Source organism: Monodon monoceros, unplaced genomic scaffold, assembly GCF_005190385.1.
Source record: "Monodon monoceros isolate NGI ecotype Baffin Bay Population unplaced genomic scaffold, NGI_Narwhal_1 Super_Scaffold_13, whole genome shotgun sequence".
NCBI classification, from domain to species: Eukaryota; Metazoa; Chordata; class Mammalia; order Artiodactyla; family Monodontidae; genus Monodon; species Monodon monoceros.
In genome coordinates, this window is record NW_021703769.1 from 85,040,157 (window position 1) to 85,065,058 (window position 24,902).

The following is a 24,902-nucleotide window of genomic DNA, read 5'->3' on the forward strand; positions in this document are numbered from 1 at the left end:
CTCGCACACGCTCTCATGCACATGCAGCCCTTCCTCCACCCGCTCACGGGGCACAGGCCTCTGGCTGAGGCTGAAGCAGGATCCCGGGGTGTTCGGACCCCTTGGGGCACGGTTCCTCCTGGGGCACCCAGGGCGGTGAGGGGGTCGTGCACCGGCTGGGGGGCCGAGCGGGGGACGGACGCGCTGCTCGTGGGAGGGGCGGAAGACGTCTGGGCCACGAACCTCCCAAGGACCTTCCCTCCACACATCCCAACTCCCCCAGCGCAAGACAGAGCCCTAGAAACGGCCCTGAGCGAGGCGGCAGGGCCCGGGGGAAGGCGGGCCGCGTGGGCGCGTGCGTGTGCGGAGCAGGTGGCACTCGGGCCCCCGGGAACCTACTCTTTTCCAGCCCTGGTCCGAGCCCGGCACGGGTCCGCGATCTGACTCCAGCGTGAAGGGGTCCGCTCCCCGTGGGGCCCTCGACCAGCACCCCGCGCCCCCCGCCGGGCACTAGGAGGCGGCCGAGAAGGGCACGGAGGCGGAGGCGAGCTCGGCGGACTTGACGATGGTGATGACGCTGGTGGTGGCCACCCTGGTGGGCGTGACGGGGCCGCGGGCCACGGTGCGGGCGAAGGTCTGCAGGGCCTCGTACTTGGAGCGCAGGGCATCCAGCTCGAGCCTCATACTGCTGTTCTCGCGGGCCAGCTTCTCCACCTCGCGCTGCAGCTCCAGCCGCTGGCGCTCCAGCTCCTCCTTCTGGGTCACGCGCTTGATGCGGCAGCTGGCCGCGTAGCCGCGGTTCTTGAGCGTGCGGCGCCGCTGCTTCAGGCGGACCACCTCCTCCTTGGTGAGGCCGCGCAGATGCTGGTTCAGCTCCCGCACCGACATGGACACCAGCTCATCGTCGCCGAGCACCGGGGCGTTCTCGCCCGCCTCCTTCTTGACCTGTGGGGCCACAGCTCGTGGTCGGGGTGGGGACCGGAACACACACCACGGGCGCCAGGGCTCGGCCCCTTTCCCCTCTGCGCCCCAGGCCGGCCCGGCCTCCACCCTGGAACGGGGACGGGCGCCGCGGGGTCGCCTGGCATCGTGCACGCGGTACGGAGCAGGGTGTCCCCTGAGGGGGGGCCGTCGGCCATACCCGGCCGAGAGCCGGTCGCCCTCTGTCGCCCAAACCCCACGAGGACGCGGCCCGGCTGTGCTGCCCCGGGACTCTCCAGTGCCTGGTGCGGGGCTGGCGGCAACCCCTCCCTCTGCACCCCTCAGGCCCGTTAGGTCCCGCCAAGGCCGGTGGGACAAGGCTACATGGACCCAGCGGGACCCCAGGAGGCGCCTGGAAGGGCACAGCCCACAGATGCACAGAGCGCTGACTCCGGCCAGACCCAGCCCTGCTCCTAAGCAGGGAAGCGGCCAGTCCCAGGGAGGCAGCGCCTGGCGCGGACCCACGGCACCAGGCCCGGAGCTGCAGCGCCCGCTCACAGGCACCCCACCAGGGGCTCTGCGGAACCAGACGCCACCCTGCCCACGTCCGGGGCTGGGCTGACAAGTACGTCTTGGCCGGCAGGCACCCACCCCTCCACCCCCAGACGCCAGGGCCGGCGTCTCCCGAAGCCACAGCCCGCGACTCCAGCATCACTTCTCCCAAAGGTACTTCCTCCAGCCCACGGCCCCTCCCCACGCCCGGTGACAGGCTTCCTTCCTCAACTCTAGGGCGGTCCTGGGACAGGGGCTTCGGGGGCCGGGAGGGACCTTCCCGGGCCTGTGCCCATCCCCCCCCCTTACCTTCAACGCCTTGTTCGCTTTGGGATTAGTCGTCATAACCTGGGTACAGTCACCCGGACAGAACCGCTTGGAAATGGTAACTGAAAATCACAGAGCACAGAAGCGAGTGTGATGAGTTCCTGACTGGGCACAGGTGACCCAAAGCAGGGACAACCCCCTGCAGGGATGCCCCGAGGAGGCTCAGCTCCCCGCTCTGCACTGTCCAGTCACAGCACCCTGCAAGCAGGGGCATCCTGGTGGTCCTGAGCCGCTGCCCAGGGGGCCCGGGAGGACACCTGCCCACACCCCCAACTCCAGCGGCGGCCCGAGAGCGGCCCGCATGCACCTTGTCTGGGGCCTGGCAGCCACACGGCTGTCCCACACTGCCCCCGCCCATGCCCCCTGGGCCACGAGCGCCAGCGCCACGGGCTGGCACCGGGCAGAAGCAGTGGCTGCTTCCTGCTCTGCCTCCGGCCCCGAGCTAGACGTCTGCACCTGTGGCAGGACGCCATGTTCAGGGGTCCAAGTGCGCCGTAGCAAAGCCCCCTCCCGAAAGGCCACACCTAGACCCTGTGAATCGCCACTGGCCCCAGGGACAGCCCCTGCCCTGGCAAGACCCCATCACTCTGGGCCCATCTGGCCCCCCAAGAGGCCAGGTGGGGAGCCCCTGGCTTGCTGAGCTCACCGTAATTACGGGTTGGGGGGAGCCCCGTGCCCGCCCTGGCCAGGCCCCACCCTCCCCAACAGACCTACCTCCGCCAAGGGCACTGCAGCTGTGACATCACCACCTTCACCTAGGCTGCCCCACAGCCATGACCTGAGGCCCAGAGCGTGGGCGGGGGCTCCCTACGCCAGCCAGCCTGCGACCAGGGGAGGTGGGAGCCACCACCTCCAGAGCTCACTGACCGTCTGGCGGGAGCCGTCTCTGCCGCCCGCCAGCCCCCGCCGCCCGCCCCGCCCTTCTCGTTTTCGCGTCTGCATTGTGTCACACATTCTAATCATTCATGAAAAAGCCAGCCAAAGCATCCCAAGCATGATTCCCCTCTGATAGTTGCCATGGCGACCTTGGGACGTAGCCAACCCCCAATGGTCGTCATGGAAACAGAGAAGCCCACAGCAACAATGGCTTGGGGCAGGCCGAGCAGACAGCGCAGGTTGTGGGGCAGCAAGCAGGCCCCTCATGCCTGCGGCTGGGGAAGGCATGGGGAGGACCCGGCCCGACTCGCTGGTGTGCCGTGTCTCCAGCTTACAGGGTCGGGGTCTGCCCCCCAAGTTCCGAACGCCGGATGAGGTGAACTGAGCAGAGAGAACGTCAGAGAAACACCCAAGGAGGGTCTTGGGGCCAGAGATGGAGCCACAGCAAAGCCTCCATCTCAAGGTGAGGGAGACCTGGGTGGACGGCCTTCTCCTGCAGCCCTGAGACCCTCGCTGTAGCACTGCCTGGACCCTCCACCCACCCACCCTGCCTCCGCGGCCCGCCACCCTTCACCACCAGAGGGTCTCAGCACCCAGGCCTCTGGACCCCTGGTCGCCCCCCGCAGCACAGCCACTCTCCAGGGCGCTGGTGCGGGAGAGCAGGACGGCAGCAGGGCCAGTGTGGCCTCCGGGGGGAGCCGTGCCCCTCTGTTCTCCTCGCAGCTACATGTGTGCTCGAGACAGACATGCAGCCGCTTCTGGGGCAATCCTAGTAGGGAAGTAAGAGCTGCTTCCTGACTCTGGCTTGACCCCTGGCATCTGGGGGGACCCAAGAGTGCCCCACGGGCCGCCCCTCCCTCCGGTGCAGGGGTCAACGCTGGGCTGGAGAAGCCACTAGGAGGGCTGGTGGGCCAGGCGGCTGGGAGGCCATGAGAAACTTCTCCAGGACGAGCGGCTATCATTCCAGCTCGCTCCCAGCACGCCAGGGCATAGCTGGGCGGTGAGTCACCAGCTGTTTACCGAGCTGGGCTCACATTCCCACAGACTGAGGCCCCCCCCCCCCCCCCGGACCCGCCCCCCCCCCGGGGGGAAAGGGGGGAGGGGGGGGGGGGGGGGGGTGCCTCCGCTCGGACCCCCCGAGCAGACCCTCAGTAACATACCGGCCTGGCCAGGACCCGGGCACCTTCAGGGCAGGGACGCCTCCCCTGGGGACCTGCCCACCGTGACACTGCCTGGTGGGTCGCCCATTCCCAGGATGTACATAGGCCTGGGCCTCAGCACCCCGTGGGCTCGGCCCCCTGCCCTCTGCACAGGTCCCACGAGCATTAGGCGCCCTTGTCCACCAGGTCAAGGTCGCCCAGGCAGACCCTCAGGCTACGTCCACCGGCTCTGAGCCCACCTCGTCCACCACCTGGGCTACTGGGGCCCAGGACCACGGGCGAGGAGCCCCGGCAGAGACGGGAGAGAGTGGTCCGGCTGGGGTCCCAGCCGGGGTCTGACCTCAGGGAGCTTTCCTCAGTTCTCAGACCTTCTGTGTCCAAGCAGATGGCGCGAATGCGTGTAAATATGGAGCCGAGGGGCTCGTCACCCTCTCTCTGTGGGTCTCGATCTTCCCTTCTGAAAAATGAGGGGATCAGAACCAAGGGCCCCAGTGCCAAATGTCCTCAGCTGGGCCACGCAGGTGACGCCGTGAGAGACACTCCGGCCGAGGGCCGCGCTCTCAACCCCCCGGGCTGCAGGGCCTGTACCAGCACCCCAGCCCTGCGGAAAGGTGGCAAGTCCAGGGCGGGAGCAGACACCCACCGCCCTGCTCAGCATCATGACCCCCACTGCCTTGGCTTCCGCCCCCTCCTCAGGGACCTGCTCCTCCCGGCCCGGTGCCTGCCCAAGGGGCTCACACCAAAGTCAGGCCCAGGGGCAGAGGGCCCTTCTGCAGACTCGGCACAGGGACAGGAGCGGCACGGTTACTCACCTCTCGCCCAACACCCAAAACACACAAAGTATCGACCTCACATCACTTCTGACTTCAGAAAAACAACAGCTCGCTCTTGGAAAGACGTTCGGAGAAGAGTTTTGTAGGTGTAAAGAAGAGTTTACAAAACACCTGATTTTGAAACAACTGCCCTAAAAGGGTATTTGTGAACCACGGAACATCAGGCAACCTCATGGGCCAGCAGAGCTCACACAGGACGAACTGCTTTCTGGGACTCGGCTGGAACCGGCTGGGGTGGGAGACAACAGCTGGGCACGGGCAGGGGTGCCCAGTGCCGCCGCATCGGAGCCTGGTCACCCCACACGTCTTTCCAACAGCCCCGCACAAGGAAGGACGCCCGGGCACTGCCGCCGAGTAACAGAACCTGGCGACACACATGCAGAGAGCCCTTGGGCTCGTTCTGGTGGGGTCACCCCAGAAGCTCGGTGGCCAGCGCTAGGCTGGGAGCCCGGATGGCGGGGCTGCCCTCCGCTCGCCCCCTCCCCAAGCCCTGAAGGAGCTGCTGGGCCAGACAGCGTGCAGCCAGCACTTCTACCCCAGAACACCTTCCAGGCGACCGTCAGCCTAACTAAGGCTGGTTTTCAACCCAATGGAAACTCCATTCTCACGTACAGCTGAACACGGAAGAGGGCTTCCTCTCTAGGAAAAGGGAACCCCAGCAGACTAGATGGAGGCAATTCAGATAACCGCGTGGTCTGGAGGGCCTTCGGGGGCTGCGGCGTCCCTCCCCTTCCGGGCCCATTAGGAACAGGGCAGGGCAGGGCAGCCAGGTCTGACAGTTCAGGATTGCTCTTCCGGAAGGCAGGTGGGCCTGGGCCAGGACCACTTCTTACCTTCCCTCTCACAAACCCCTTCCTCGGTTGTGACCTAGCTCCTGAGGTGACTCACGGCCTGGCCGTCCCCCGTGTGCTCCGGCCCTCGAGCGGCTGGGCCGGGGTCCAGGGCCCGGGGGACATTTTCTCCATCACGGGAGCCAGTGGCTGACAGGAGCACTGACCCACCCGAACAGCCCCGGGTTTGGATTACCTAGGAGCAAGGGAGGTTCTAGAGTTTCAGATTCGCGCCTAGACTGGACGGCTAGCCCGCCTGCCCAGATCGTGAGCCTGCGCATGAGAAGCCGCGTCTCTGATACCGAGCAGGGTGGGCCCTCGAAACACTGCTCCTGTCCGGCCCGTGCCCGTGCCCCTCAGCCCAAGACAAGCAGACGGAGCAGCCCTGCCATTCCCAGGCCTCGAGGGTGTCAGGTCAGAGGAGGGGGAGGAGGAGGCAGGGCAGGTTCCCACTCCCGCAGCCGAGAGCGAACCCCAAAGCCAGAAGCCACCGCGATGCGGCGGCCCCCGCTCTGGCCGCACAGTGGACACCCATCTGCCAAACAAGCACACATTGACTCATCCCACGAACCAACGAGCTGAAGACAGGTCCCAGGACCAGAAGGGCTCCCACCGCCTGGCCCCAGCTCCCCAAGACGGGGTGTGTGTCCTGCCGCACCTCTACACGCACCCCACCAGCCCGGCCTGCACCCAGCCTCCAGGCTGGCCCTGGCTGGCCGCCCTCCGGCAAGACGTGACTGTCTGCCTGCCTCGGAGGACGTCTGGTCACCTTGTCTTTGCAGCCCGAGGAAGCTGTGTCATCCTGGCTACGTCCAGAGGTGACTCAGGCAGCTGCCGGGCTGACAGCAGGTGGAACGCCGCCCCGCACCCGCCACGCCCCGTGCCCCTCTGCTCCTGCCACAGAGCTTCAGGCCAGGCCCTGATCCCCTCAAGCCCCCGGGGGGTCCCCTTCTGGCTTCTGCTCTCCCCCAGCCCAGCTGTGCCATGCAGGGCTCCAACCAGCCCAACCTCCAAGTCCAGCCCGGGATGCCCCTGGAGAACCCACAGCCTGCACGGGCCCCGGAGGCTCACCCTCTCTCCAAACCTGCCCTCCTCCTGGGTCTCCAGCTCAGGTGATGATGGCCCCCCAGGCCTCACCTCTCCTTCCATGCCCACCTGCTAGGCTCGGCCTGCATCACCCTGTAGATGCTCCGGCCCTACAGCACCGCCTGGGCTCAGGCCCCCTGCGTCTCGTCTGTATTCCTATCTTGGTCCCTCAAATGCAGCCCCTCCAAGCAGGGAGAGGGAGCCCCCCTGGTCAGAGTCCCTCCTGAGCCCACCTCTCTCCTGACCACCTGTTGCCATGCCAGCCCCCCCCCCCCAAATCTGTGCTGGGTACCCTCCCACTTCTGAGGCCCCTGCCCTCCCCTCCCCCAACCCTGGCATCACCAGAAAGACTCCCTTGCCTTCCCTGTGGTTAGGTGGGTGCCCCCTCCTGAGCACACATCAAGGGCTGAGCCCAAGACCTGGTCCTTCTGTCCAAGCCCTGCCCCCCTCGCTGGATGGAGAGCAGCGGACCCTCTTACCTACCTGCTCCCCCACCCCCACCCCACTCCTGGCAGGTGAAAGGTCTGCCACATAAGCAAGTGCGTTAGCACTGCACTGAAGGGACGGGGCCTGGGGCGGCTTCCACCCCGTCTCCTCTCTGCCCCCTGGCCCAGGGCACCCAGACAGGCAGCGCAGAAAAGCAGGCAGGTGCTGCACAGACCCCGGACACGGCGCCCCGCCCCACAAGCCGGCGAGGAGGCTCGGGGCTCAGTTTCCTCACATAAAATGGAGTGTGTGTGTGTGTGTGTGTGTGTGTGTGTGTGTAGACTGAGACCACACAGGTTCATTTCTACCTGCTCTAGAATCCTACAATTTTAAGATGACACTTTCAATTTCCTGAAACTGTAAGAAAGAGGAAACATGACGAGTCTGTGACTTATAAAAAGCAAAAGTAAATAGCGGAGCAATGCATCTTCCATTAGCAGAGAACAGGGGGGCGGGGAGCAGAGGGGAGGGTGAGTCACTGTTTACTGCTCTGAGGAGCGGCTACACAGAGGACGCTCCCAGCTGGCCGGGGCTCCATTTCCCGTGTGGACTGGACCCGACATCCAGAAAGTCCGTCCAGAAACCTTTAGACTCGGGAACAGCCAGGACACGGGCAGGAATTCTAGGTTGCCCGAGATTGTAAACAAACTCTGCAGCTATGGCAGAGCCCGAGAGTGAAAGAATGCACCGCGGGGGACAAAGAATGGTCCGGAAAACGACCTGGCTCCGAGGCAGCCTCAGCTGCAGGGCTGGAAAAAGGGCTGGGACGCAGCAAGCCCCGGAGCCGACTTCCCCAGTAGCCTCGATTCAACTCCCATTTTTAGCAACCACCTTGAAAGTGAGCGATGCTGAACTTGGAAGCCAGCCCTTAAAGGCCAGCTATGCTCAAGCACAAGAGGCAAAGGCGCTCTGGGAAGAAGACTCACTTGTGGTTCTGAGTTAATAAATGTTTTAATTTGGAAGAGCGAGAGGTCTAGCTTTAAGTCATAAAAGCAGACACCCTCTACCGAGCTCAGACGCAAACATTCCTACTGGACCCAGGGAGAGAAGTTCTCCGAAAGGTGTCAACCACCCAGGATGCAACAAGCTGCAGGTGTGCCCCACCCACAGCACAGCCCACCTTCAGCTTCCCAGGCCCTCCCACCCGCTTAGACAAATGCTTTTTTAAAAAGCGCCATCCCCCTGAAGACATCAGGCTTCGAGACCGGGCTCCAGAGACAGCACACATGGCACACAGCCGTACTTCATTAAGACACCTGTGCAGCAACCGCTGTGCGGGCAAAACCTCGCCAATGCCAATAAAAGGGCAAGGGGAGGGCAGTGGGGCCGCCAAGCCACACGGCGGGGGAGCCACTGATCTGTCACTACGGGCTGGGTGTGGGCACGCGAGTCGCAGGAGCTCCCCGAGTGAGGCCAGGCACCTGGCAAGGGGGTGGTGAGTGCTGGTCAACTCTGAATGAACTGTTAGGGAGAAGAGCTCACTTCTGCCTGGGGTACCAGGGCCGTGGGGAAGGTAAACAAGAGCGTAATCATTAATACACGAAAGAGATCAGGGGACTTCCAGCAACCCGAACCAAGTGCTCCGGGAATGTGGGCAGAATGTGGGCAAGTGCCGCTTGGGTGAAGACTCCAGGACACGTGGCGCGTGAGGATACTACAACGGGAGACAGGAGACGGAGGGCAAAGCGATGTGCTTTTCCAACGCAGACCCGGGGCCATAGCCCAACACTTCCCTCCCTCCCGGGTTCCGGAGAAGGTGTGTGGAAGCAGGCAGACCACTGACACATCGCTTGTGTCCTGAACTCGGAAAAGGCACCGAAGGACCCGCATTTCCAGTGAGAAGGGATGGAGACACCCCATTCACAGAGGAGAAAAATGAGCCGCGAGCCATGGGGTTCGGGAAGTGACGCGTTCGCCGTCCCCCTCCCCACCCCAAGCTCCCACACCGAGGCCTCCCTCCGTGAGCCCCGGCAGGTCGGCTGCTCGGACCGCGACCTGGTCGGCGAGGCCCCTTCTCTCCGCCCTGACCACCCTCGGCGCGGCGAGGACCCGGGCGCGGGCAGCGCAGGCCGGGCCTGAGCGCCGCCGGGGCGGGACCGCGCGGCCGAGCCGGGCAGCGCCCAGGTGCGCGAGGCCCGAGTCGCCCCGGTCGCCACGCGCTCCCCGGCACGTGGCCCCTGCTTCCCCCGGAGCTTATCTCCGGGGCCTGAGAGCAAAACAGGTGGGGCGAGCCGGGAGGGGGCACCGGGCCCGCCGGAACGCCGCGCTCCCCACCCGGCCCTCTCCCGGCCCGCCCTGCGCCCGCCGCCTCCGGACACGGGGTTGGGGTCCGGGGTGCGCTCCCCTCCCCAGAAGGAAGGCCCCCAGCCCGCACGGCGCTCTCGGGACGGGACACCTGACGGCAGGTGCGCCGGCCGGGTCGGAGTCCCAAGGTCCGGCCCAATTTGGTCACGGGTCCGAGGGGGCCGTGACTCAGCGGCTGGCGCCCCCCCGCCCGGTCCCCCGGCCCCAGGCCCCTGGCCCAGCCCTGCCCGGCAGATCCTCACCTGGCGTCGCGCGGGGGGCGCGGGCGCGCGGCGGCTCCTCGCGGGCACGCGCTCTCCTCGCGCTCGCGCTCACTCTCGCGCTCCCCGTCGGCCACCGCCTCCGCCGCGCGCTCCGGCTCGGACTTCGCGAAGAACAACAAGTCCCCCCCGCCGCCCACCGCCCGCCGCCAGCCCGCCCGCCCGGCTCCCTAGCATCTGACACCGCTTCCGGGATCGGCGTCGGCGCGCGTCACGCCGCACCGCCCACCGCGCGCACCGCCCCCGCCCACCCGCCGCGCGCGCGCCAGCGCCCCGCCCACCCGAGGCACCGCCCGCTGCCGCGCGCCGACGCCCCGCCCCAAGGTTCCTACCACCCAGAGGCTCCGCCCCCGCGCCCACCTGTGCAAGGCGGGCGGGCGGTACCTATGACCGCAGGTGCAGTGCGCGCTGCGTGGTGGCGGCCCCGGCGTGCCCTGCGCCCCACACGTGGCGGCAGTCGTCCCCATACGTCGAACCGAGCCGGGAGCACCCCCATTCTCCCTCGAGCTCGCCCTCTCTCAGCTCGGGGGAAGGGCAGGCTCCTGTTTGGACTCCACATTCGTATTCTCCAGTTGGCCTCCCCTAACCCTAAACCTGAACACCCCACCGCCCACCCCCGCGCATCCCTTAGCCTCACCAGGGCCCTCGGAGACCCCGCCCTCCCCAGGAGTGATCGCAGCGGAAGCCCGTGTCTGGGGACTGTCTAGTGGTCTTATCACAAGAGGAGATGGGTCCAGGGACACACACACCTCCCTGTCTGTGGGGTAGGCCGGCCCCACAAATGAGGAAAGGGCACCCGGCGTCCCCTCCTGATAGGCGCCCCTATCTTTCTTTTGATTTCCCGTCTTGACCAAGATATGCGTAAAGAGAACTACTACTCTTCTATTGGAAAGAGAACAACATAAAATGGTGATAAATGGCTTCAACCCATAACCTCTATGTCTAGGGGTCCAAGACCCTTGGAACAGTGCCCGCCTAAGGCCCAGCTGATGGTTGCCATGGGAAAACAGACCCAGCAAAGGCAGAACCAGGATGCTTCCCCGGCCTCAGGTCAGGGCCACCCCAGGAGAGGAGAGCCTCCGCGTGCTGCAGATGGAGGACAAAGCTGGGGAGGTGACCCGTCCAGTCACACGGCCTGGCCCACTACCCCCTCCCCAGCATTTGGATGGGAGGCCAAGCCCCTGGACGGTTTCTGGATCCTTCTCAGAAATAATAATGAGGCCACAAGTCTGAGTTCTGAGTAGAGAACAGGGAAAAATGCCAAGGCTCTGGGAGAGGGGGGCAGGCCTCCCACCATCTCAGGCCGCTCAGGGAACGGGAGAAAGTACTGAGAGGTTTGCAGGTCTTGCGTTTGCAGCCGGTACCACGGGTGGGCTTCCTTCTGAGTGACCTGCTCTGCTGGGGCACCCTGGCCTCGTGGGGCAACCAGGCACACTGGAGCTTGCTGCCAGCCTCAACAGGAACGGCTGCCAATAAACACAGCGGCAGCAGCAGTAGCCCATCTCTCCAGGATGTTTTCAGAGCCGGAATTTGAAAGGTGTTTCCCCTTCCCTTAGCCCACACCCTCTGTCCTCAGAGGCTGTTGCTTTGTGGCCCTCTCAGCAGGACACCACAGTGAGTGATCAGTGTAACTGACTCTCTCCTCGCTGTTCTCATTTCCCTAACTGGACCGCAGTCTCTTCATGTAACCTTTGGTTACTAAGAGCACTGTCTAAATAGTCTCATCAACATCATGAAAGCAGGGCCTGGGGAGGCTGCATTAGGGTGGACCTGGGAGAGAGATCACACCTGTGCTGGAGCCGTTCGCATCGGTTCACTTCTGGGTCTTAGTTTCCTCGACTGTAAAATGGGCTTGGTAAACAAACTTATTTACAAAACAGAAACAGACTCACAGACTTAGAGAAGGAACTTATGGTTGGGGGGGTGGGGGGCGGGGGGGCGTCGGGGAAGGAGCTGGGGAGGGAACGATTGGGACTTTGGGATTGACGTGTACACACTGCTGTATTTAAAATAGATAACCAGGGGCTTCCCAGGTGGCGCAGTGGTTGAGAGTCCGCCTGCCGATGCAGGGGACGCGGGTTCGTGTCCTGGTCCGGGAGGATCCCACATGCCGCGGAGCGGCTGGGCCCGTGGGCCACGGCTGCTGGGCCTGCGCATCCGGGGCCTGTGCTCCGCGGCGGGAGAGGCCACAGCAGTGAGAGGCCCGCGTACCGCAAAAAAAAAACAAAACAAAAATAAAGAAAACAAAAATAAAATAGATAACCAGGGGCTTCCCTGGTGGTGCAGTGGTTAAGAATCTGCCTGCCGATGCAGGGGACACGGGTTTGATCCCTGGTCTGGAAGATCCCACATGCCGCGGAGCAACTAAGCCGGTGCGCCACAACTACTGAGCCTGTGCTCTAGAGCCCGCGAGCCACAACTACTGAGCCCGTGCCGCAACTACTGAAGCCCATGCGCCTAGAGCTTGTGCTCCGCAATGAGAAGCCACCCCAATGAGAAGCCTGTGCACCACAACCAAGAGTAGCCCCTGCTCACCACAACTAGAGAAAGCCCGCGTGCAGCAACAAAGACCCAACACAGCCAAAAATAAATAAAAGTAAAATTTAAAAAAATGTATTAAAAAATAAAATAAAATAGATAACCAGGGACTTCTGTGGTGGTCCAGTGGTTAAGACTCTGTGCTCCCAATGCAGGGTGCCTGGGTTCAATCTCTGGTCAGGGAACTAGATCCTGCATGCTGCAACTAAGATCCAGCACAGCCAACTAAATAAATATTTTGAAAAATAAAATAGATAACCAACAAGGACCTACTGTACAGCACATGGAACTCTGCTCAGTACTCTGTAATAACCTAAATGGGAAAAGAATTTGAAAAAAGGATACATGTGTATGTATAACTGAATCACTTTTCTGTACACCTGAAACCAACACAACATTGTTAATCAACTCTACTTACTCTGGGGCTTCCCTGGTGGAGCAGTGGTTAAGAATCCGCCTGCCAGTTCAGGGGACACGGGTTTGATCCCTGGTCCAGGAAAATCTCACATGCCGTGGAGCAACTAAGCCCGTGCGCCACAACTACTGAGCCTGCACTCTAGAGCCCACGAGCTACAACTACTGAGCCAACGTGCCACAACTACTGAAGCCCACACGCCTAGAGCCTGTGCTCTGCAACGAAGAGCAGGCCCCTCTCACCACAACTAGAGAAAGCCCGTGCATAGCAACGAATACCCAACGCAGCCAAAAATAAGTAAGTAAATAAAAATAAATAAATAAACTCTACTTACTTCAATACAAAATAAAAATTTTTTTTAATAAATACAAAAATAAAATGGGCTTGATAAAATGAAATGAAGAGGGGCTTTTTAAATAAATGATGTTGAGACAACATGATAACCATTTAGTAAAACATAAAGTTGGGTCCATGGTTTACCCACACGGTCCAGCAGTATTATACATTTTGAATGGATCAAAGAATTAACATTTTTAAAAAGAAACCATGAAATGATGAAAAGGTTCTGGAAATGGATGGCGGTGGTTGCACAACGATGCGAATATACTTGATGCCACTGAACTGAAAACGGTTAAAATAGTGAATATCACGTTATGTGCATGTCACCACAATAAAAAGAATAAGATTAAAAAAGCATTAAAATATTGAAGAATACGTGAGTGACTTCCTTTAAAACTTTGCAGTGGGGACAGTTTTTTCTAATCATGATTAAAAATCCAGACACATAAAAGTGGTTTAAGGCAAAAATCACCATAAGCAAGTCACAACACAAAGTACAGACTACGACGGTCTTCCTCATGTACAGAGGGCTCCTAGAAATGTAAAAGAAAAAGACAAATAAAAAGGAGCAAAGGAGAGATTTCCCTAGTGGCCCAGTGGGTAAGACTCCGTGCTCCCAATGCAGGGGGCCGGGGTTGAATCCCTGGTTGGGGAACTAGATCCCACATGCCACAACTAAGAAGTCTGCATGCCGCAACGAAGATCCCGTGTGCCGCAACTAAGACCTGGTGCAGCCAAAATAAATAAATATTAGAAAGGAACAAAGGATACGAAGAGATCCTTCATAGAAAAGGACATCTAAATGACAAACACAGGAAAGATGTTTGTCATAAGAGAAAACGCACGTGATAATGGCGTTGCAACGCCATTGCTCATCTGTCAGAATCCAAGAGTCAGACCCCTTCCTCTGATGGCAGGGCTGGGCGAACGGGCCCTCAAGTACACTGCTGACAAGGGTGCAGGAGGGGCATCTGGCAGCTTCTTCCATACTTACCTTGGACCTTACTTGTCCTCTGACCCAGCCATCCCACTCCTGGAAATCTGTGCCACACATGCACCTGGTCAAATGTGAAATTGGGGGTGTACAAGCTCAGCATTGGGGCAGCGGCTATAATAAAGGAAGATGGGAGACCACCAAGTTGTCCTCATCGAGGGACCAGCTAAATAAGCTGTGGGACGCCTGTATGATATAGTAGTACACGGCCATGCAAAAGGAATGCAGGAGATCCCCGTACACTGATACTGAAGACCTCGGGGTCTGTTGTAAATGAGAAATCAAGGTGCAGACCTGGGGGTGTGACGTGCTACCTTTAGCGTAAGGAAGGGAGGGTTATAAAAATGTATACTGTCAGTCCTCTGTACCTTTGGGTTCCGTGTCCCGGGATGCAACCAATCTCAGACTGATAATATTTGCGGGAAAAAATTCTGGAAAGTTCCAGAAAGCAAAAACTCGAGTTTGCAACACAGTGGCAACTGTTTACATGGCATTTACATTGTATTATGTGTTATAAGTAATCTAGAGATGACTGAAAGTATATGTGCATAGGTTTCATGCAAATACTGTGTTATTTTATGTAAGGGGCCTGAGCATCCTCAGAGTTTGGTATCCGTGGAGGGCCAGCGACTGTATTCATGTCTGTACCTGCAGAAGGAAGCCTGGGAGGATAAAAAGGAAACTAAGGAAAAGGGTTGCCTTTGGCCGTTGGGGGACGATGGGGCGCGGATAGAAACGAGATTGCTATGTCAACTTCCTTATGTCATTCTGACTGCCAGACCGTGAAATGTATTAGCTATTCAAAGCTACAGAATCAAATTAAAAATGAAATAAAATGGAGGGAACTATGCCGACCTTACAGGACTGCTGTGAGAGTGCAGTTCCTAAATGGCCGTGAAGACCTTCACACAGCACCGGGTCCCTGGTTGGCCTTAATAAATTGTCCTTTTATGATGGCTTTATGGCAGAGACAGCGCTGCTTATCCAGATACACTGCTCCTCTTTGCCCTGGGAAGAGTCTTGTGACCATCACGGCCCACGCCTGGGGTAGACAGACCTGCCCATCGCCCAGCTGGGCAGAGCTGGTTCTTAGGGAGGAGCCTGGGCCCCCCTCCCGGCCCAGGGTCCACCCCGCCCCCTCCTTCCGGAGAGCTGGAGGTCGGGCGTGCCGTGGGCAGACTCAGGGGGCCCTGGCCAAGGTCCAGGGAAACTGAGGGACACTGGGGCCCCGAGATCAATTACTCAGCAGGGAGGTGAGGGGCAGCTCTAGCCGCGAGGGTCTCCCAGCACTTACTACCCCTCAGGATCCTCACAGTTGCCCCCAGAGTCCCGGACCCCAGAAAGGTAGGGGGTGGAACCTTGGATGGGCTGGACCATGGGGCACCTGCTGCAGGCCCCACCCCTCCACGGGCAGGCCAGTGGGGCTCTCTAGGAACTGAAGGGCTGGTATTGGCACCCCACGCCTGTGACGGGGCTGCCTTTGCGGGGGGATGTTTGCTGACCCAAGAACAAATGACTCCTGCCCTCGGCCCAGCCAGCGGTGCCCTCCCCTTGCCCAGTGCTGACCACGGCTGCCCTTTGAGGATGACGGACCTGAGGCTCGGGGAGGAGGGCACTGGCCGGGCAGAGCCAGGTCCCCTCCTTGGCCTTCCACCGTGCCACCAACGCACCTGCTCTCAGGGCCCTGCTGGGCTGCAGCCGTCCCTGTCCCTCCCTCCAGAAAGATTCCCCAGGGCCAAGGTCCCTCCTGGGAATGCCTCCTGCAGCCCGGACCTCTGCCGGGGGGCAGGGCTGTGGCAGGGGTTGGGGGGGCGGCTGTGAGCCTGACCGCTTATCCCCTCCTGGCTTCTGGGGTGAAGGAGGTGGTGGGCAGGAGCGGTCTGGAGCCCTGAGTCCTGAAAGGGTCTCCTCCTCCCCTAGCCAAGGGGAAAGGGGCCCCTGGGCATCTCAAATCTAGGAGGGGAGCGAGGGGCCCCGGAGAGGGAAGCAGCAGAGTTTGGCTTCCAAAGCCTCCTCTGTGTGGTCATGTCTGGGCCTGTCTCTGCACCCTTGAACGGGGAATAGGATTGACTTTGAGGATCACATGCAGGGAGGGGAGCTCTTTGTAGAAGGTCAACTGTTCTCAAAGGAAAAGACTCCCGTTATCATGATTATGGTTATTGCGTGTTCATGTATTATTAAATAATATAGCCGATTCCCAGTCACAATTTGAGAACAGCTCTGTCAAGATCCCTAACCTCCCTTCCCCCTGCAACCCCCTGCCCGACTGCCGGCGACAGCAGTGTCCTCTGCAAAGCACCACACCCCCGGGTGGGGTTCCCCCTAATATTTCCAGCCCGTCAACTGCCGGCCGGCCAGTTGGCGAGGACATACTGGCTGCTCTTGCGGTCTGCAGCCACTCCTCAAACTGGTACTGACGGCTACACAGATGCAACTTGGTCCCATTTTCCAGGTGGGACACCTGAGACCCAGGTGATGGCAAACTTGTGCTCGTGGCCACCAGTGTGTCACTGAACTTGCTGGTTCCCTTGACTGAGGGCCTGTGAAGGGGGGGGGGCCAGCAGTGACCAAGGCTCTGATACCAGGTCCTTACCAGGTACCCTTGGGGCAGGGAGAGCCGTGCTGCGTTCCCTCCCTCACCCCAGGAGATGTGCCTTTTATTCTGCAAATAAATAGCCTTTCCTGCCCTTGGAATTTAGAGACGCTGGAGGGCAGGGGTTCTCATCCAGGATGATTTGGCCTAGGGGACACTTGGCCGAGACAGGACACATTTTTGTATTCTTGGCTGTCCCAGCTTGGAGAAGTGACAGAAGACTGTTGTCAGAAGTGCATCTCTCAATAATTGCACTTGACTTTAGGATCCAAAAACAAAATTATTATTCTTATTTTTTGCCAAATCGTGCCTTTCCTTCTGGAATCGTAAGTGAACACGACAGTGGTACCTGCTTCCACGGTGATGTGGATTTTGTTACAGAGACCACACCAGAGGCTCTCTCACCTGTGAAGCCAATAATGCCTTGTGTACGTGCGATCTGCGGAGAAACGCCTGTAGTTTTCCCTGCACATGCTGTAGGCTCTTTAGGAGTAAATTCTGAATGGTTCTTCCCCCTGTTCTACCAAGAAAAAAAATTGCTACTGGCACCTAGTGGGTCGAGGCCAGGGATGCTGCTAAACGTCCTACAATGCACAGGATGTGGCCCCAGAAAACAAAGAATTATCCAGTACAAAATGTTAAGGAACTGCTCGGGGGAAATGCAAGTCACCTGTCTCTCCCCACCCTCCCACAACAACAAGGATATTAATAGCTGCGCTTTGAGTCCTTTTCTGCCCCAGACACAGGGTGAGGCGCTTAGCTGTATTCATTACCCACCCCCCCGCAACCCCCGCTGAAGAACCCAGCAAGACAGCTTTGTCACCTCCAAGTTAAGGAGGACAGAGAACCACGCCTGGGTATTTGGGTGCAGTGAAGTCGGTCCAAGTGACAGGCCTGTGCACAGGTGTTTATTCTGGCCTTATTTGTAATCTCCCCAAACTGAAACAGCCCACGCGTCCACCAACCCGCGGGCACGGCTCGTTACCGGATGCCGTGGTCAGCAGCGGGCCAATCGCCAAGTCACGATTTCACGACTGTAGCGCCGTGTGCCCCGGGACGGCCCCGAAAACATCGTCCTCCAACTAGTGGAGCGGGTGTCCTCTCCCCGGAAACCGGGCCAGGCCTTCGTGACAGCTTTGACCCACAGAGGACGGTGGAAGTGCCATGCCGTCCAGGCAGGTAGGTCATAAAAGGAACTGCTTGGTCTTTCCAAACACCAACCAATCCTGTGACTCTCCGACACCAGCGGGGCATCCTACGGCTCGATTCAACTCCACTAGTAAGTCCTCTGGGTGAGGGCTCGGTCCCAAGAGGTCCCTCCACAATTTCAGGTGCCTGTTCTGAGCCCCGGGTCCCCAGGCTCCCTCCAGTCTACCTGGCTGACTACAGATTCAGGGGTTCCCATGAACCTGACCTCAGGTGCAATAATTCACTATGTGAACAAAGCACAGAACGTGGGAAATCATTATACTCAGGACAGGTGCATCGCGGAGGCTTCAGCTCAGGAAGAGCTCCATGGACGGGGCACACAAGGCAAGGCGTGCGCAGAGCCGGGTTAGGGTGCAGAGCCCCACACCCTCCTGGAGCAGCCGCCCTCCCCGCACACCTTGTGTACGCCAACCCGGACGCTCCTAGGATATCTCCTTCTAGAGTTTTCATCAAGTATTTTTACGTACACAAGATCGATCCAGCCACTGGCCATTGGCCACTGAACTCCATCTCCAGTGCCCCTCCCCTCCTTGGAGTCAGGGGTGGGTGGGGTGCAGCTGAAAGCTCCAACCCTCTCAGCACAGGGTGGGTTCCACCAGCAGCTGGCTAGGGGCCCCATCCTGAGTCGTCTCATTAGCATAAACTCAGGTGTGGTCCAAAGGGGCTTGTTAGGAATAACCAAAGACAGCCCTGTCCCTCAGGAAATTCCAAGGGCTTTGAGCTCTGTGCCAGGAATGCTGGAAGAAGACCAAGCACATTCGTCTTACTATCGTGTTGCCTGGCTCTGTCTCTCAGACCTCCTGACCTGGAAACCCGGTGCCATGGAGTGAGGAAGCCCAAGCCACGTGCAGGTGCCACCGCAAAGGTCCCAGCCTGTGGCCAGACGAAACACGGACACCTGCGGCCCATGTCTGCACCTGCCTCTCCCCCCACCATGCACACACACAAGAACCACCCAGCTGAGCCCAGTTAGCCCTGGACCAGGAGAGATAATAACCCGGGCTGTGAATAATCCATCCCATGACCAATGCAGTCTGGATGTCAACCACCTGGAGGCTGGGCCTCCTCTCCCTCCATTGGCAGGCGTTTCCTCAGCTTGAGAACGTCATGGTGGGCCAAGACGACCTGGGAACATCTGTCCCTAATTTCTGAGCTAAAGTTTGAACACATGACATAGTATGAGTTTGTGGCGGTGCTTCTCGAAGAAAAGTGTCGACAGGGAAAAGTGGGACTGGGATGTGTGTTAGAATCTCTGGGACTTTTATTTATGTATGTATTTGCTTTTAAGAAAAGTGCATGAGGGCTTCCCTGGTGGCACAGTGGTTAAGAATGTGCCTGCCAATGCAGGGGACACAGGTTCGAGCCTTGGTCCGGGAAGATCCCACATGCTGCAGAGCAACTAAGCCTGTGCGCCACAACTACTGAGCCTGTGCTCTAGAGCCTGCGAGCCACAACTACTGGAGCCCATGTGCCTAGAGCCCATGCTCTGCCACAAGAGAAGCCACCGCAATGAGAAGCCCGCGCACTACAAGGAAGAGTAGCCCCCGCTCACCGCAACTAGAGAAAGCCCGCCTGCAGCAACGAAAACCCAACACAGACAAAAATTAATAAATAAATAAATAAATTTATTTTTAAAAAAATGCTTGAGGGTGTTTTTCTAATTTCAAACCTAATATATGCTCTTTGCAGGAAACTTGACAAACCCAAACAAGGAAACTAAATCCTGCATAGCCACCCCACTGGCGGTGTTGGGGAGATTTTGAGGGCGTGTCGGGACAGTGAGACGTAAGAGGTGAAATCCGGGCTGCCCCGGACAGGCCGGGAGGGACGCAGTCATTGTCGTGGTGCCCTCCATCCCGCTGCAGCAGCCTTAGGATGGGAGAGAACGCGGGGCTGGGCCTGGGGGTCCCTACTCCTTAGTCCCCTTGCACTGGTTCTCCAACTGTGCTCCCTGGAACCCCAGGGTTCTGCAGGAAGAAAGGTCCAGCACCCCCGCGCCCCCATTCAGGGGCAGCTGGCTCCTCTGTGCCCTGCTCTCTGTGGGTGACACGAGCCTCCTGCCCCCTCGCGGTCTTTGGAAGGCGTGGAAACAGCGTGTCCCGAGGTGGATTGTGTGCCGAGGCGGATCTGCTTTTGCAGCAGAAGTGGGCCCTGGGCTCAGCCTCGTCCCGGGAGTGCCCAGCCTGGTCCTGGGGGCCTGGGTGCTCGGGTTGGGGGACTGCTGAACTCCGCAGAGTGTGCCAGGCCTCCGGCCCTCACTGGACGAGGGGGGCAAAGCAGCGACACAGCTGGGGCCTGGCAGGAAGCGCGCCCTCTGAGCCATGCATGGGGCGGGGGGCGGGCTGCACCCCAGGCCTGCTTCCTCAGCTCCACTTCCCCAAGCGAGAAACCGAGGCCTTGGGGCCTCCCTGGGTGGGAGGCGGGGAGCCCCTCCCTGCTCGGCAGGCTTCCTGCTCCCATGTGCTCCCTTCCCGGGGCAGGGACTCCTTTCCTCGGGAGCCAGTCCGTTCTATTTTCAGACAATTGTTGGAAAGCGCTTCCCCACCTCCGGCCAGAGGCGGCCCCTGGGGCTTCCGCTCCCGGCCAGGATCTGCCCGGCACAGTCCCAGCTCTTGGCCCCCAAAGCCGGCTTCAGGCCGGGGGCGCCCGGGGCACCCGTCTTCCTGGCCCGGCCTCCCTGCAGCGGCATCACATGGGCAGATTCCAGGGCTACGCGCTCTGGACAGGACTGTTCATTCCCGGAGGAAATTCCCGAATGCTCCACGTGAGAGCAGATGGGCACCCAGCTGCCCCTGCCCAGCCGCGGGTGTCTGAGTCCCCACAAACACTGACTCATGGCTTTGAAACCCAGTCACCAGGCTGACAGGGCTTCCAGTGCGGGTGAGGCAGTTTCTAAATTTAGGAGACCAGGTAGCTGGGAGCCGACCAGCCCCCGGCCCCTCTGTGGCCGCTCCAGGGGGTTCCCAAATCCCACTCCCCCCACCGTGAGTGCTGGGAAGGGCCGGGCCTGGCTGGGCTGGGGACCCCTGACCCGGGCAAGGACACCTAAGGCTGGAGACACCGCCCGGGCTGGAGCCCAGCTTGGGGCCCAGGTCCCCAGCCGGGAGCAGCTACTTCCTGCCCAGAGGCCGTTAGACACACACAGCTGCGCCCTGCCCTCCGCACCGCCGCCCCCCCCCCCCCCCGGGGGCCAGGGCTGGTCCCTCTCACTTCTGACGCCCACCTGCGGCAACCCCAGCCCTGGCGCCGGTGGGTTCCTTCCCCCCATGGAGCCACGGGGGGCCCGGCAGACATGCGTGCCCCTTACGCAGTCGCTAGGTCCAGAGCCTGGGGGGCAAGGCTCTTGCGTGGCTCCGGGTCACAGTACAGATGACCTGGGACTGCAGGGGCCAGAGGCCTGGGCTTGCCTGCCGGACGTGTCCCTCCAGGCTGAACCCAGCTCCCGACCGTGGTGGCTTCTCTACTTGGGGTCTCCCTCTGCTCCAGGGCTTTGCACACCTGGTCCACTCACCCCGCCCACGATGACTGAGTGTGGCCTGCAGCCCTGGACCGGGCAGGGGACACACAGGCCAGGTGCTGCTGGGGGCTAAGTCAGGTGGGAAGCAGGCCTTAAAAGTGAGACCGGTAGGTAAGTCATAGGATCTCGGGGGTGGCAAGGGTTCTAAAGGGAACTTTGGGGGGCAGCAGTTCCCATAGGGGGCTGGGCTGTGGTTCTGGGAGCTAGGATGGCAGCACCTGGGCTTCCTGACATAGAAAGAGCCCGAGCAGAGGCCCTGAGACAGGAGCCTGGTGTGCCCCAGGGACGGCGAGAAGGCTGGGGTGCTGGGTGGGATGGAAGGGGGAGCGGCTGGCCACGCAGACCGGGGTCCTGCGGCTGCTGTCAGTGGGAAGGAGGCCCCAAAACACATGCCACCAGGACCCTCAGAATGGACCTTGTTGGGAAATAGGGTCTTTGTGGCTATAATTTGGGTAAGGATCTCGAGCTGAGATCATCCTGGGTTAGCGTGGCCCTAAATCCACGGAGAGAAAAGGACACATGCAGAGAGGGGAGGCCTGGGAAGTCGGCAGCAGAGACGGAGGACGCGGCCCGAGTTCAGGAGCCTAGGGCCCCCAGGAGCTGGAAGAGGCCGGAGGGACCCTCCCCCAGAGCCTTTGGAGGGAGCGTGGCCCTGGGACACCTGATCTCGACGTCCAGCCTCCAGGACTGTGTGAGGAAATGTCTGTGGTTCTGCCTCCCGGCCTGAGGTGCTTCCCCAGGAAGCTAACGCAGTGGGGTCTCAGGGAGGTCTGGAGACCCTGCATCTTCGGGGAGACTGTGGAACGCAGATTCCTGGGCCCCGCGGGACTCAGAATCCTGGGTGGGCTGCTTGGTGGCCCCTCGCTGCCCCTCTGCAGCGTCTTCCTTTCTCCCGGACCAGGCGTGGTCGATCCTCCGGGTGGACGGGCGTCGTCGTGGGGGACAGTCCTCCGATGCCGCTTGTGCATCTGAGTCCCTGGCCTGCTGCTGCCCCAGAATCTCCCGAGGGAAAGATCCCTCCATCTACCCCTTGACCTCTGACCTCCATGACCCCGACCCCAGCCTTGGGGCTTGTCCAGAACGTTCAGGCAGGCAGGCAGGCTGCATTCTGCAAGGGCCAGGCGCTGTCCCTTGGGGGCACTGCTCGAGCACAGCCGCACAGGTATGCGAATCGCTGTGGGAAGGTGCCAGCAGGAGAGTGGCCGCCACCTGCCCTGGCAGGGGAACCCCTGAGGACTTCACGGAGGAAGCGACTGAGCTGGGAGGCTGGGTTTGGAATGAAGAAGAGGTTGTGTCCGGTGAGAAAGAGGATGGAGGAAGCATTCCGGGGAGGACCCGCACCATAAATGCCAGCCTGGACCATGCCTGTCCCGTCCTGGGACAGAGAGGGAGGCTGGGGCCTGAGCAGCCCCTGCGGGAGGATCCCACAGGGCAAGCACACTGCTCTTCATTCCCTAATGGAAACTTCTTTTTCTGGGACATTCACATAATTGCAAAAATGAACCACACAGAGAGGACGGCTTGCATGGCTGCCCCGCCCATCCCTGTAACCATGGGGACCACTGGGTGTGTTTCGTTCCAGACTTTTCCCACTTTTAGATTGATGTGGTCACTTCCTACATGCTGGTGCATGAATGGCTTCTTTCCCTTCACCACCGATTGGGCTGTTTCATCACAGAAGGGTCCATGTGGTCCTTCTGCAGAAGCTTCTGAGAAGTGTGTTGTCGGGATGCCCCATGGCTGCCCTGATCAGTCCAGGTGGCTGGACACTGGATCTCCTAGAAGATCAACCTGGTGCCTACATTTCTGCACAGTTGGGGTCAAATCCTAGGAATGGTGGCTGGGTCAGAGTTTGGGCACAGCTCACAGAATGGAGCCTCTCATTAGACGTCCCCCCCTCCCCACAATGGTCGTGAGTTCACACGGCATGGGGGCCGGCTGCACGCCCCCAGAGGAAGGCCGGCACTGGGCAGAGTGTCTGCTGGGACCTGGCCCTGGTTTGATGGCTCTCTTTGACGGTCTTCCTAGAACTCAGCTGTCTGCAGCAGCCGCAGACCAGCTCCCACTCGAAGGTTTGAAAGGAGGGTCTCTCCAGAGCCACCAGGGGCAGCCTTGATGGGGCAGGTTGGGGAGGCCGCCAGGAGGCTGATGCAGAGGGGGCATTTCTTGACGCATTCACCCAAACTCATCCCCTAGCGGTCTGCCCACCCGTGTGTCCCTCCCCCCACCTGTCCTCCCCCCACCTGTCTTCCCCTCTCAGGTGGCGGGTACCATTCTTCACTCACTGAGTGTCACCTCCCTTGCTCCATCCTTCATCTGTCCTTCACTCTTCCCATCCTCCCTCTGAGCCATCTATATCAGTTATTCATTCCTGTGTAACAACCTCAAAACTTAGTGGCTTTGAAAAGTAAGAAAGGGAGGGAAGCAAGGAAGTGTTTCAAGAGTCACATCAAAAGAAGGCAGGAACCTGCTGGGTGAGGCCCCCGCTGACCAAACCTCGGACAATCTGAGCATCAAATAAATAGTAAGAGTAAAGGATTATGATCTGCTGAATAAAGAAGCCAAGCGTCCAAACCGATGGGAAAAATAAGTGAATAAATGGAGAAGACAGGACAGCTCTTCCTGACATTAGAATGCCAGCTCAGGAATGCAGAAAGAATAAGGGAAAGAAGAGCACCTCTTCCCGGTCAACACCACCATCATCACCACCACCACCACCATCGCCACCACCATCACCACCATCACCACCATCACCACCATCACCATCACCATCGCCAGCACCACCATCACCACCATCACCATCACCACCATCACCATCATCACCACCATCACCACCATCATCACCATCACCATCACTGATTCTGGCTCAAGCCATCCAGGGCGCTGAAACTGAGCTGGTAAAAGTTTGAGGGGGAAGGAGACATCTGTCCAGTCTCAAGGCATGTCCCACTTATCTCTCATGCACTTCTTTGTTACAAAGGCAAAGTGGTAACTTGACAAAGGAGAAATCCAGCAGGCACCACCTTAACCAAGTAATCCAATTAACTTTGCCAGTAATGGGCTTAATTAACATCACGTAGCTCCTGATAAGATGTACAGAGAAGAATTTAGCATCACCACGACATTCCTGCCAAAAGTGCATAACCTGGACCTATTCACGAGGCCGCATTGGACAAACCCGAATTGAGGGGAATTCTGCAGAATAGCAGTCCTGGACAAGGAGGCCTGTCAAGGTCGTGAACGACCAAGGAGGACTCAGGGACTGCTGTAGACGAAAGGGTCTCTGGGACGTATGACAATGGAGTGCACTGCAGGGTCCTGGATGGCCTCCCACCATAGGGGTATTATAGGAGCAACTGACAAAATCTTTTTTTTAAAAAAATATTTATTTATTTATTTGGTTGCATCAGGTCTTACTTGTGGCAGGCAGGCTCCTTGTTGTGGCTTGCCAGCTCATTAGTTGCAGCACACAAACTCTTAGTTGCAGCACACGGGATCGCGTTCCCTGACCAGGGGTCAAACCTGGGCCCCCTGCATTGGGAGCATGGAGTCTTATCCGCTGTGCCACGAGGGAAGTCCCAACAAAGTCTTAATAAGGCCTTAGCATAATGAAGAGTATTGTTTTGATGTTAATTTCTTGATTTGATAATTGTACTGTTGTTGTTACATAACAGAATGTCTTA

The 24,902-nt window shown here is 59.7% G+C and overlaps 1 protein-coding gene across 2 annotated transcripts; it reads right to left on the reverse strand.

Annotated features, from left to right (window-relative positions):
- Positions 1–431: 431 nt before the first annotated feature.
- On the reverse strand, positions 432–9,756 carry MAFK (MAF bZIP transcription factor K). Of its 2 annotated transcripts, none has more exons than XM_029220158.1 (3): positions 9,597–9,756; positions 1,762–1,841; positions 432–924 (listed from the first exon to the last, which is right to left on the reverse strand). In XM_029220158.1, the coding sequence occupies exons 2-3, from the start codon at positions 1,795–1,797 to the stop codon at positions 490–492; spliced, it is 471 nt and encodes a 156-aa protein (XP_029075991.1). In that variant the 5' UTR covers positions 1,798–1,841; positions 9,597–9,756; the 3' UTR covers positions 432–489. The 2 variants fall into 2 exon arrangements, with proteins under 2 accessions (XP_029075991.1, XP_029075992.1); XM_029220159.1 differs by lacking the exon at positions 9,597–9,756 and adding an exon at positions 2,494–3,163.
- Positions 9,757–24,902: the final 15,146 nt, after the last annotated feature.

Bases quoted from the DNA above. Each gene is read 5' to 3' on its own strand.
- MAFK (XM_029220158.1), bottom strand. From the start codon at position 1,797: ATGACGACTAATCCCAAAGCGAACAAGGCGTTGAAG. The intron at 925-1,761 runs GTAAGGGGGGGG...GTGGCCCCACAG, and splicing joins AAGCGAACAAGGCGTTGAAG to GTCAAGAAGGAGGCGGGCGA.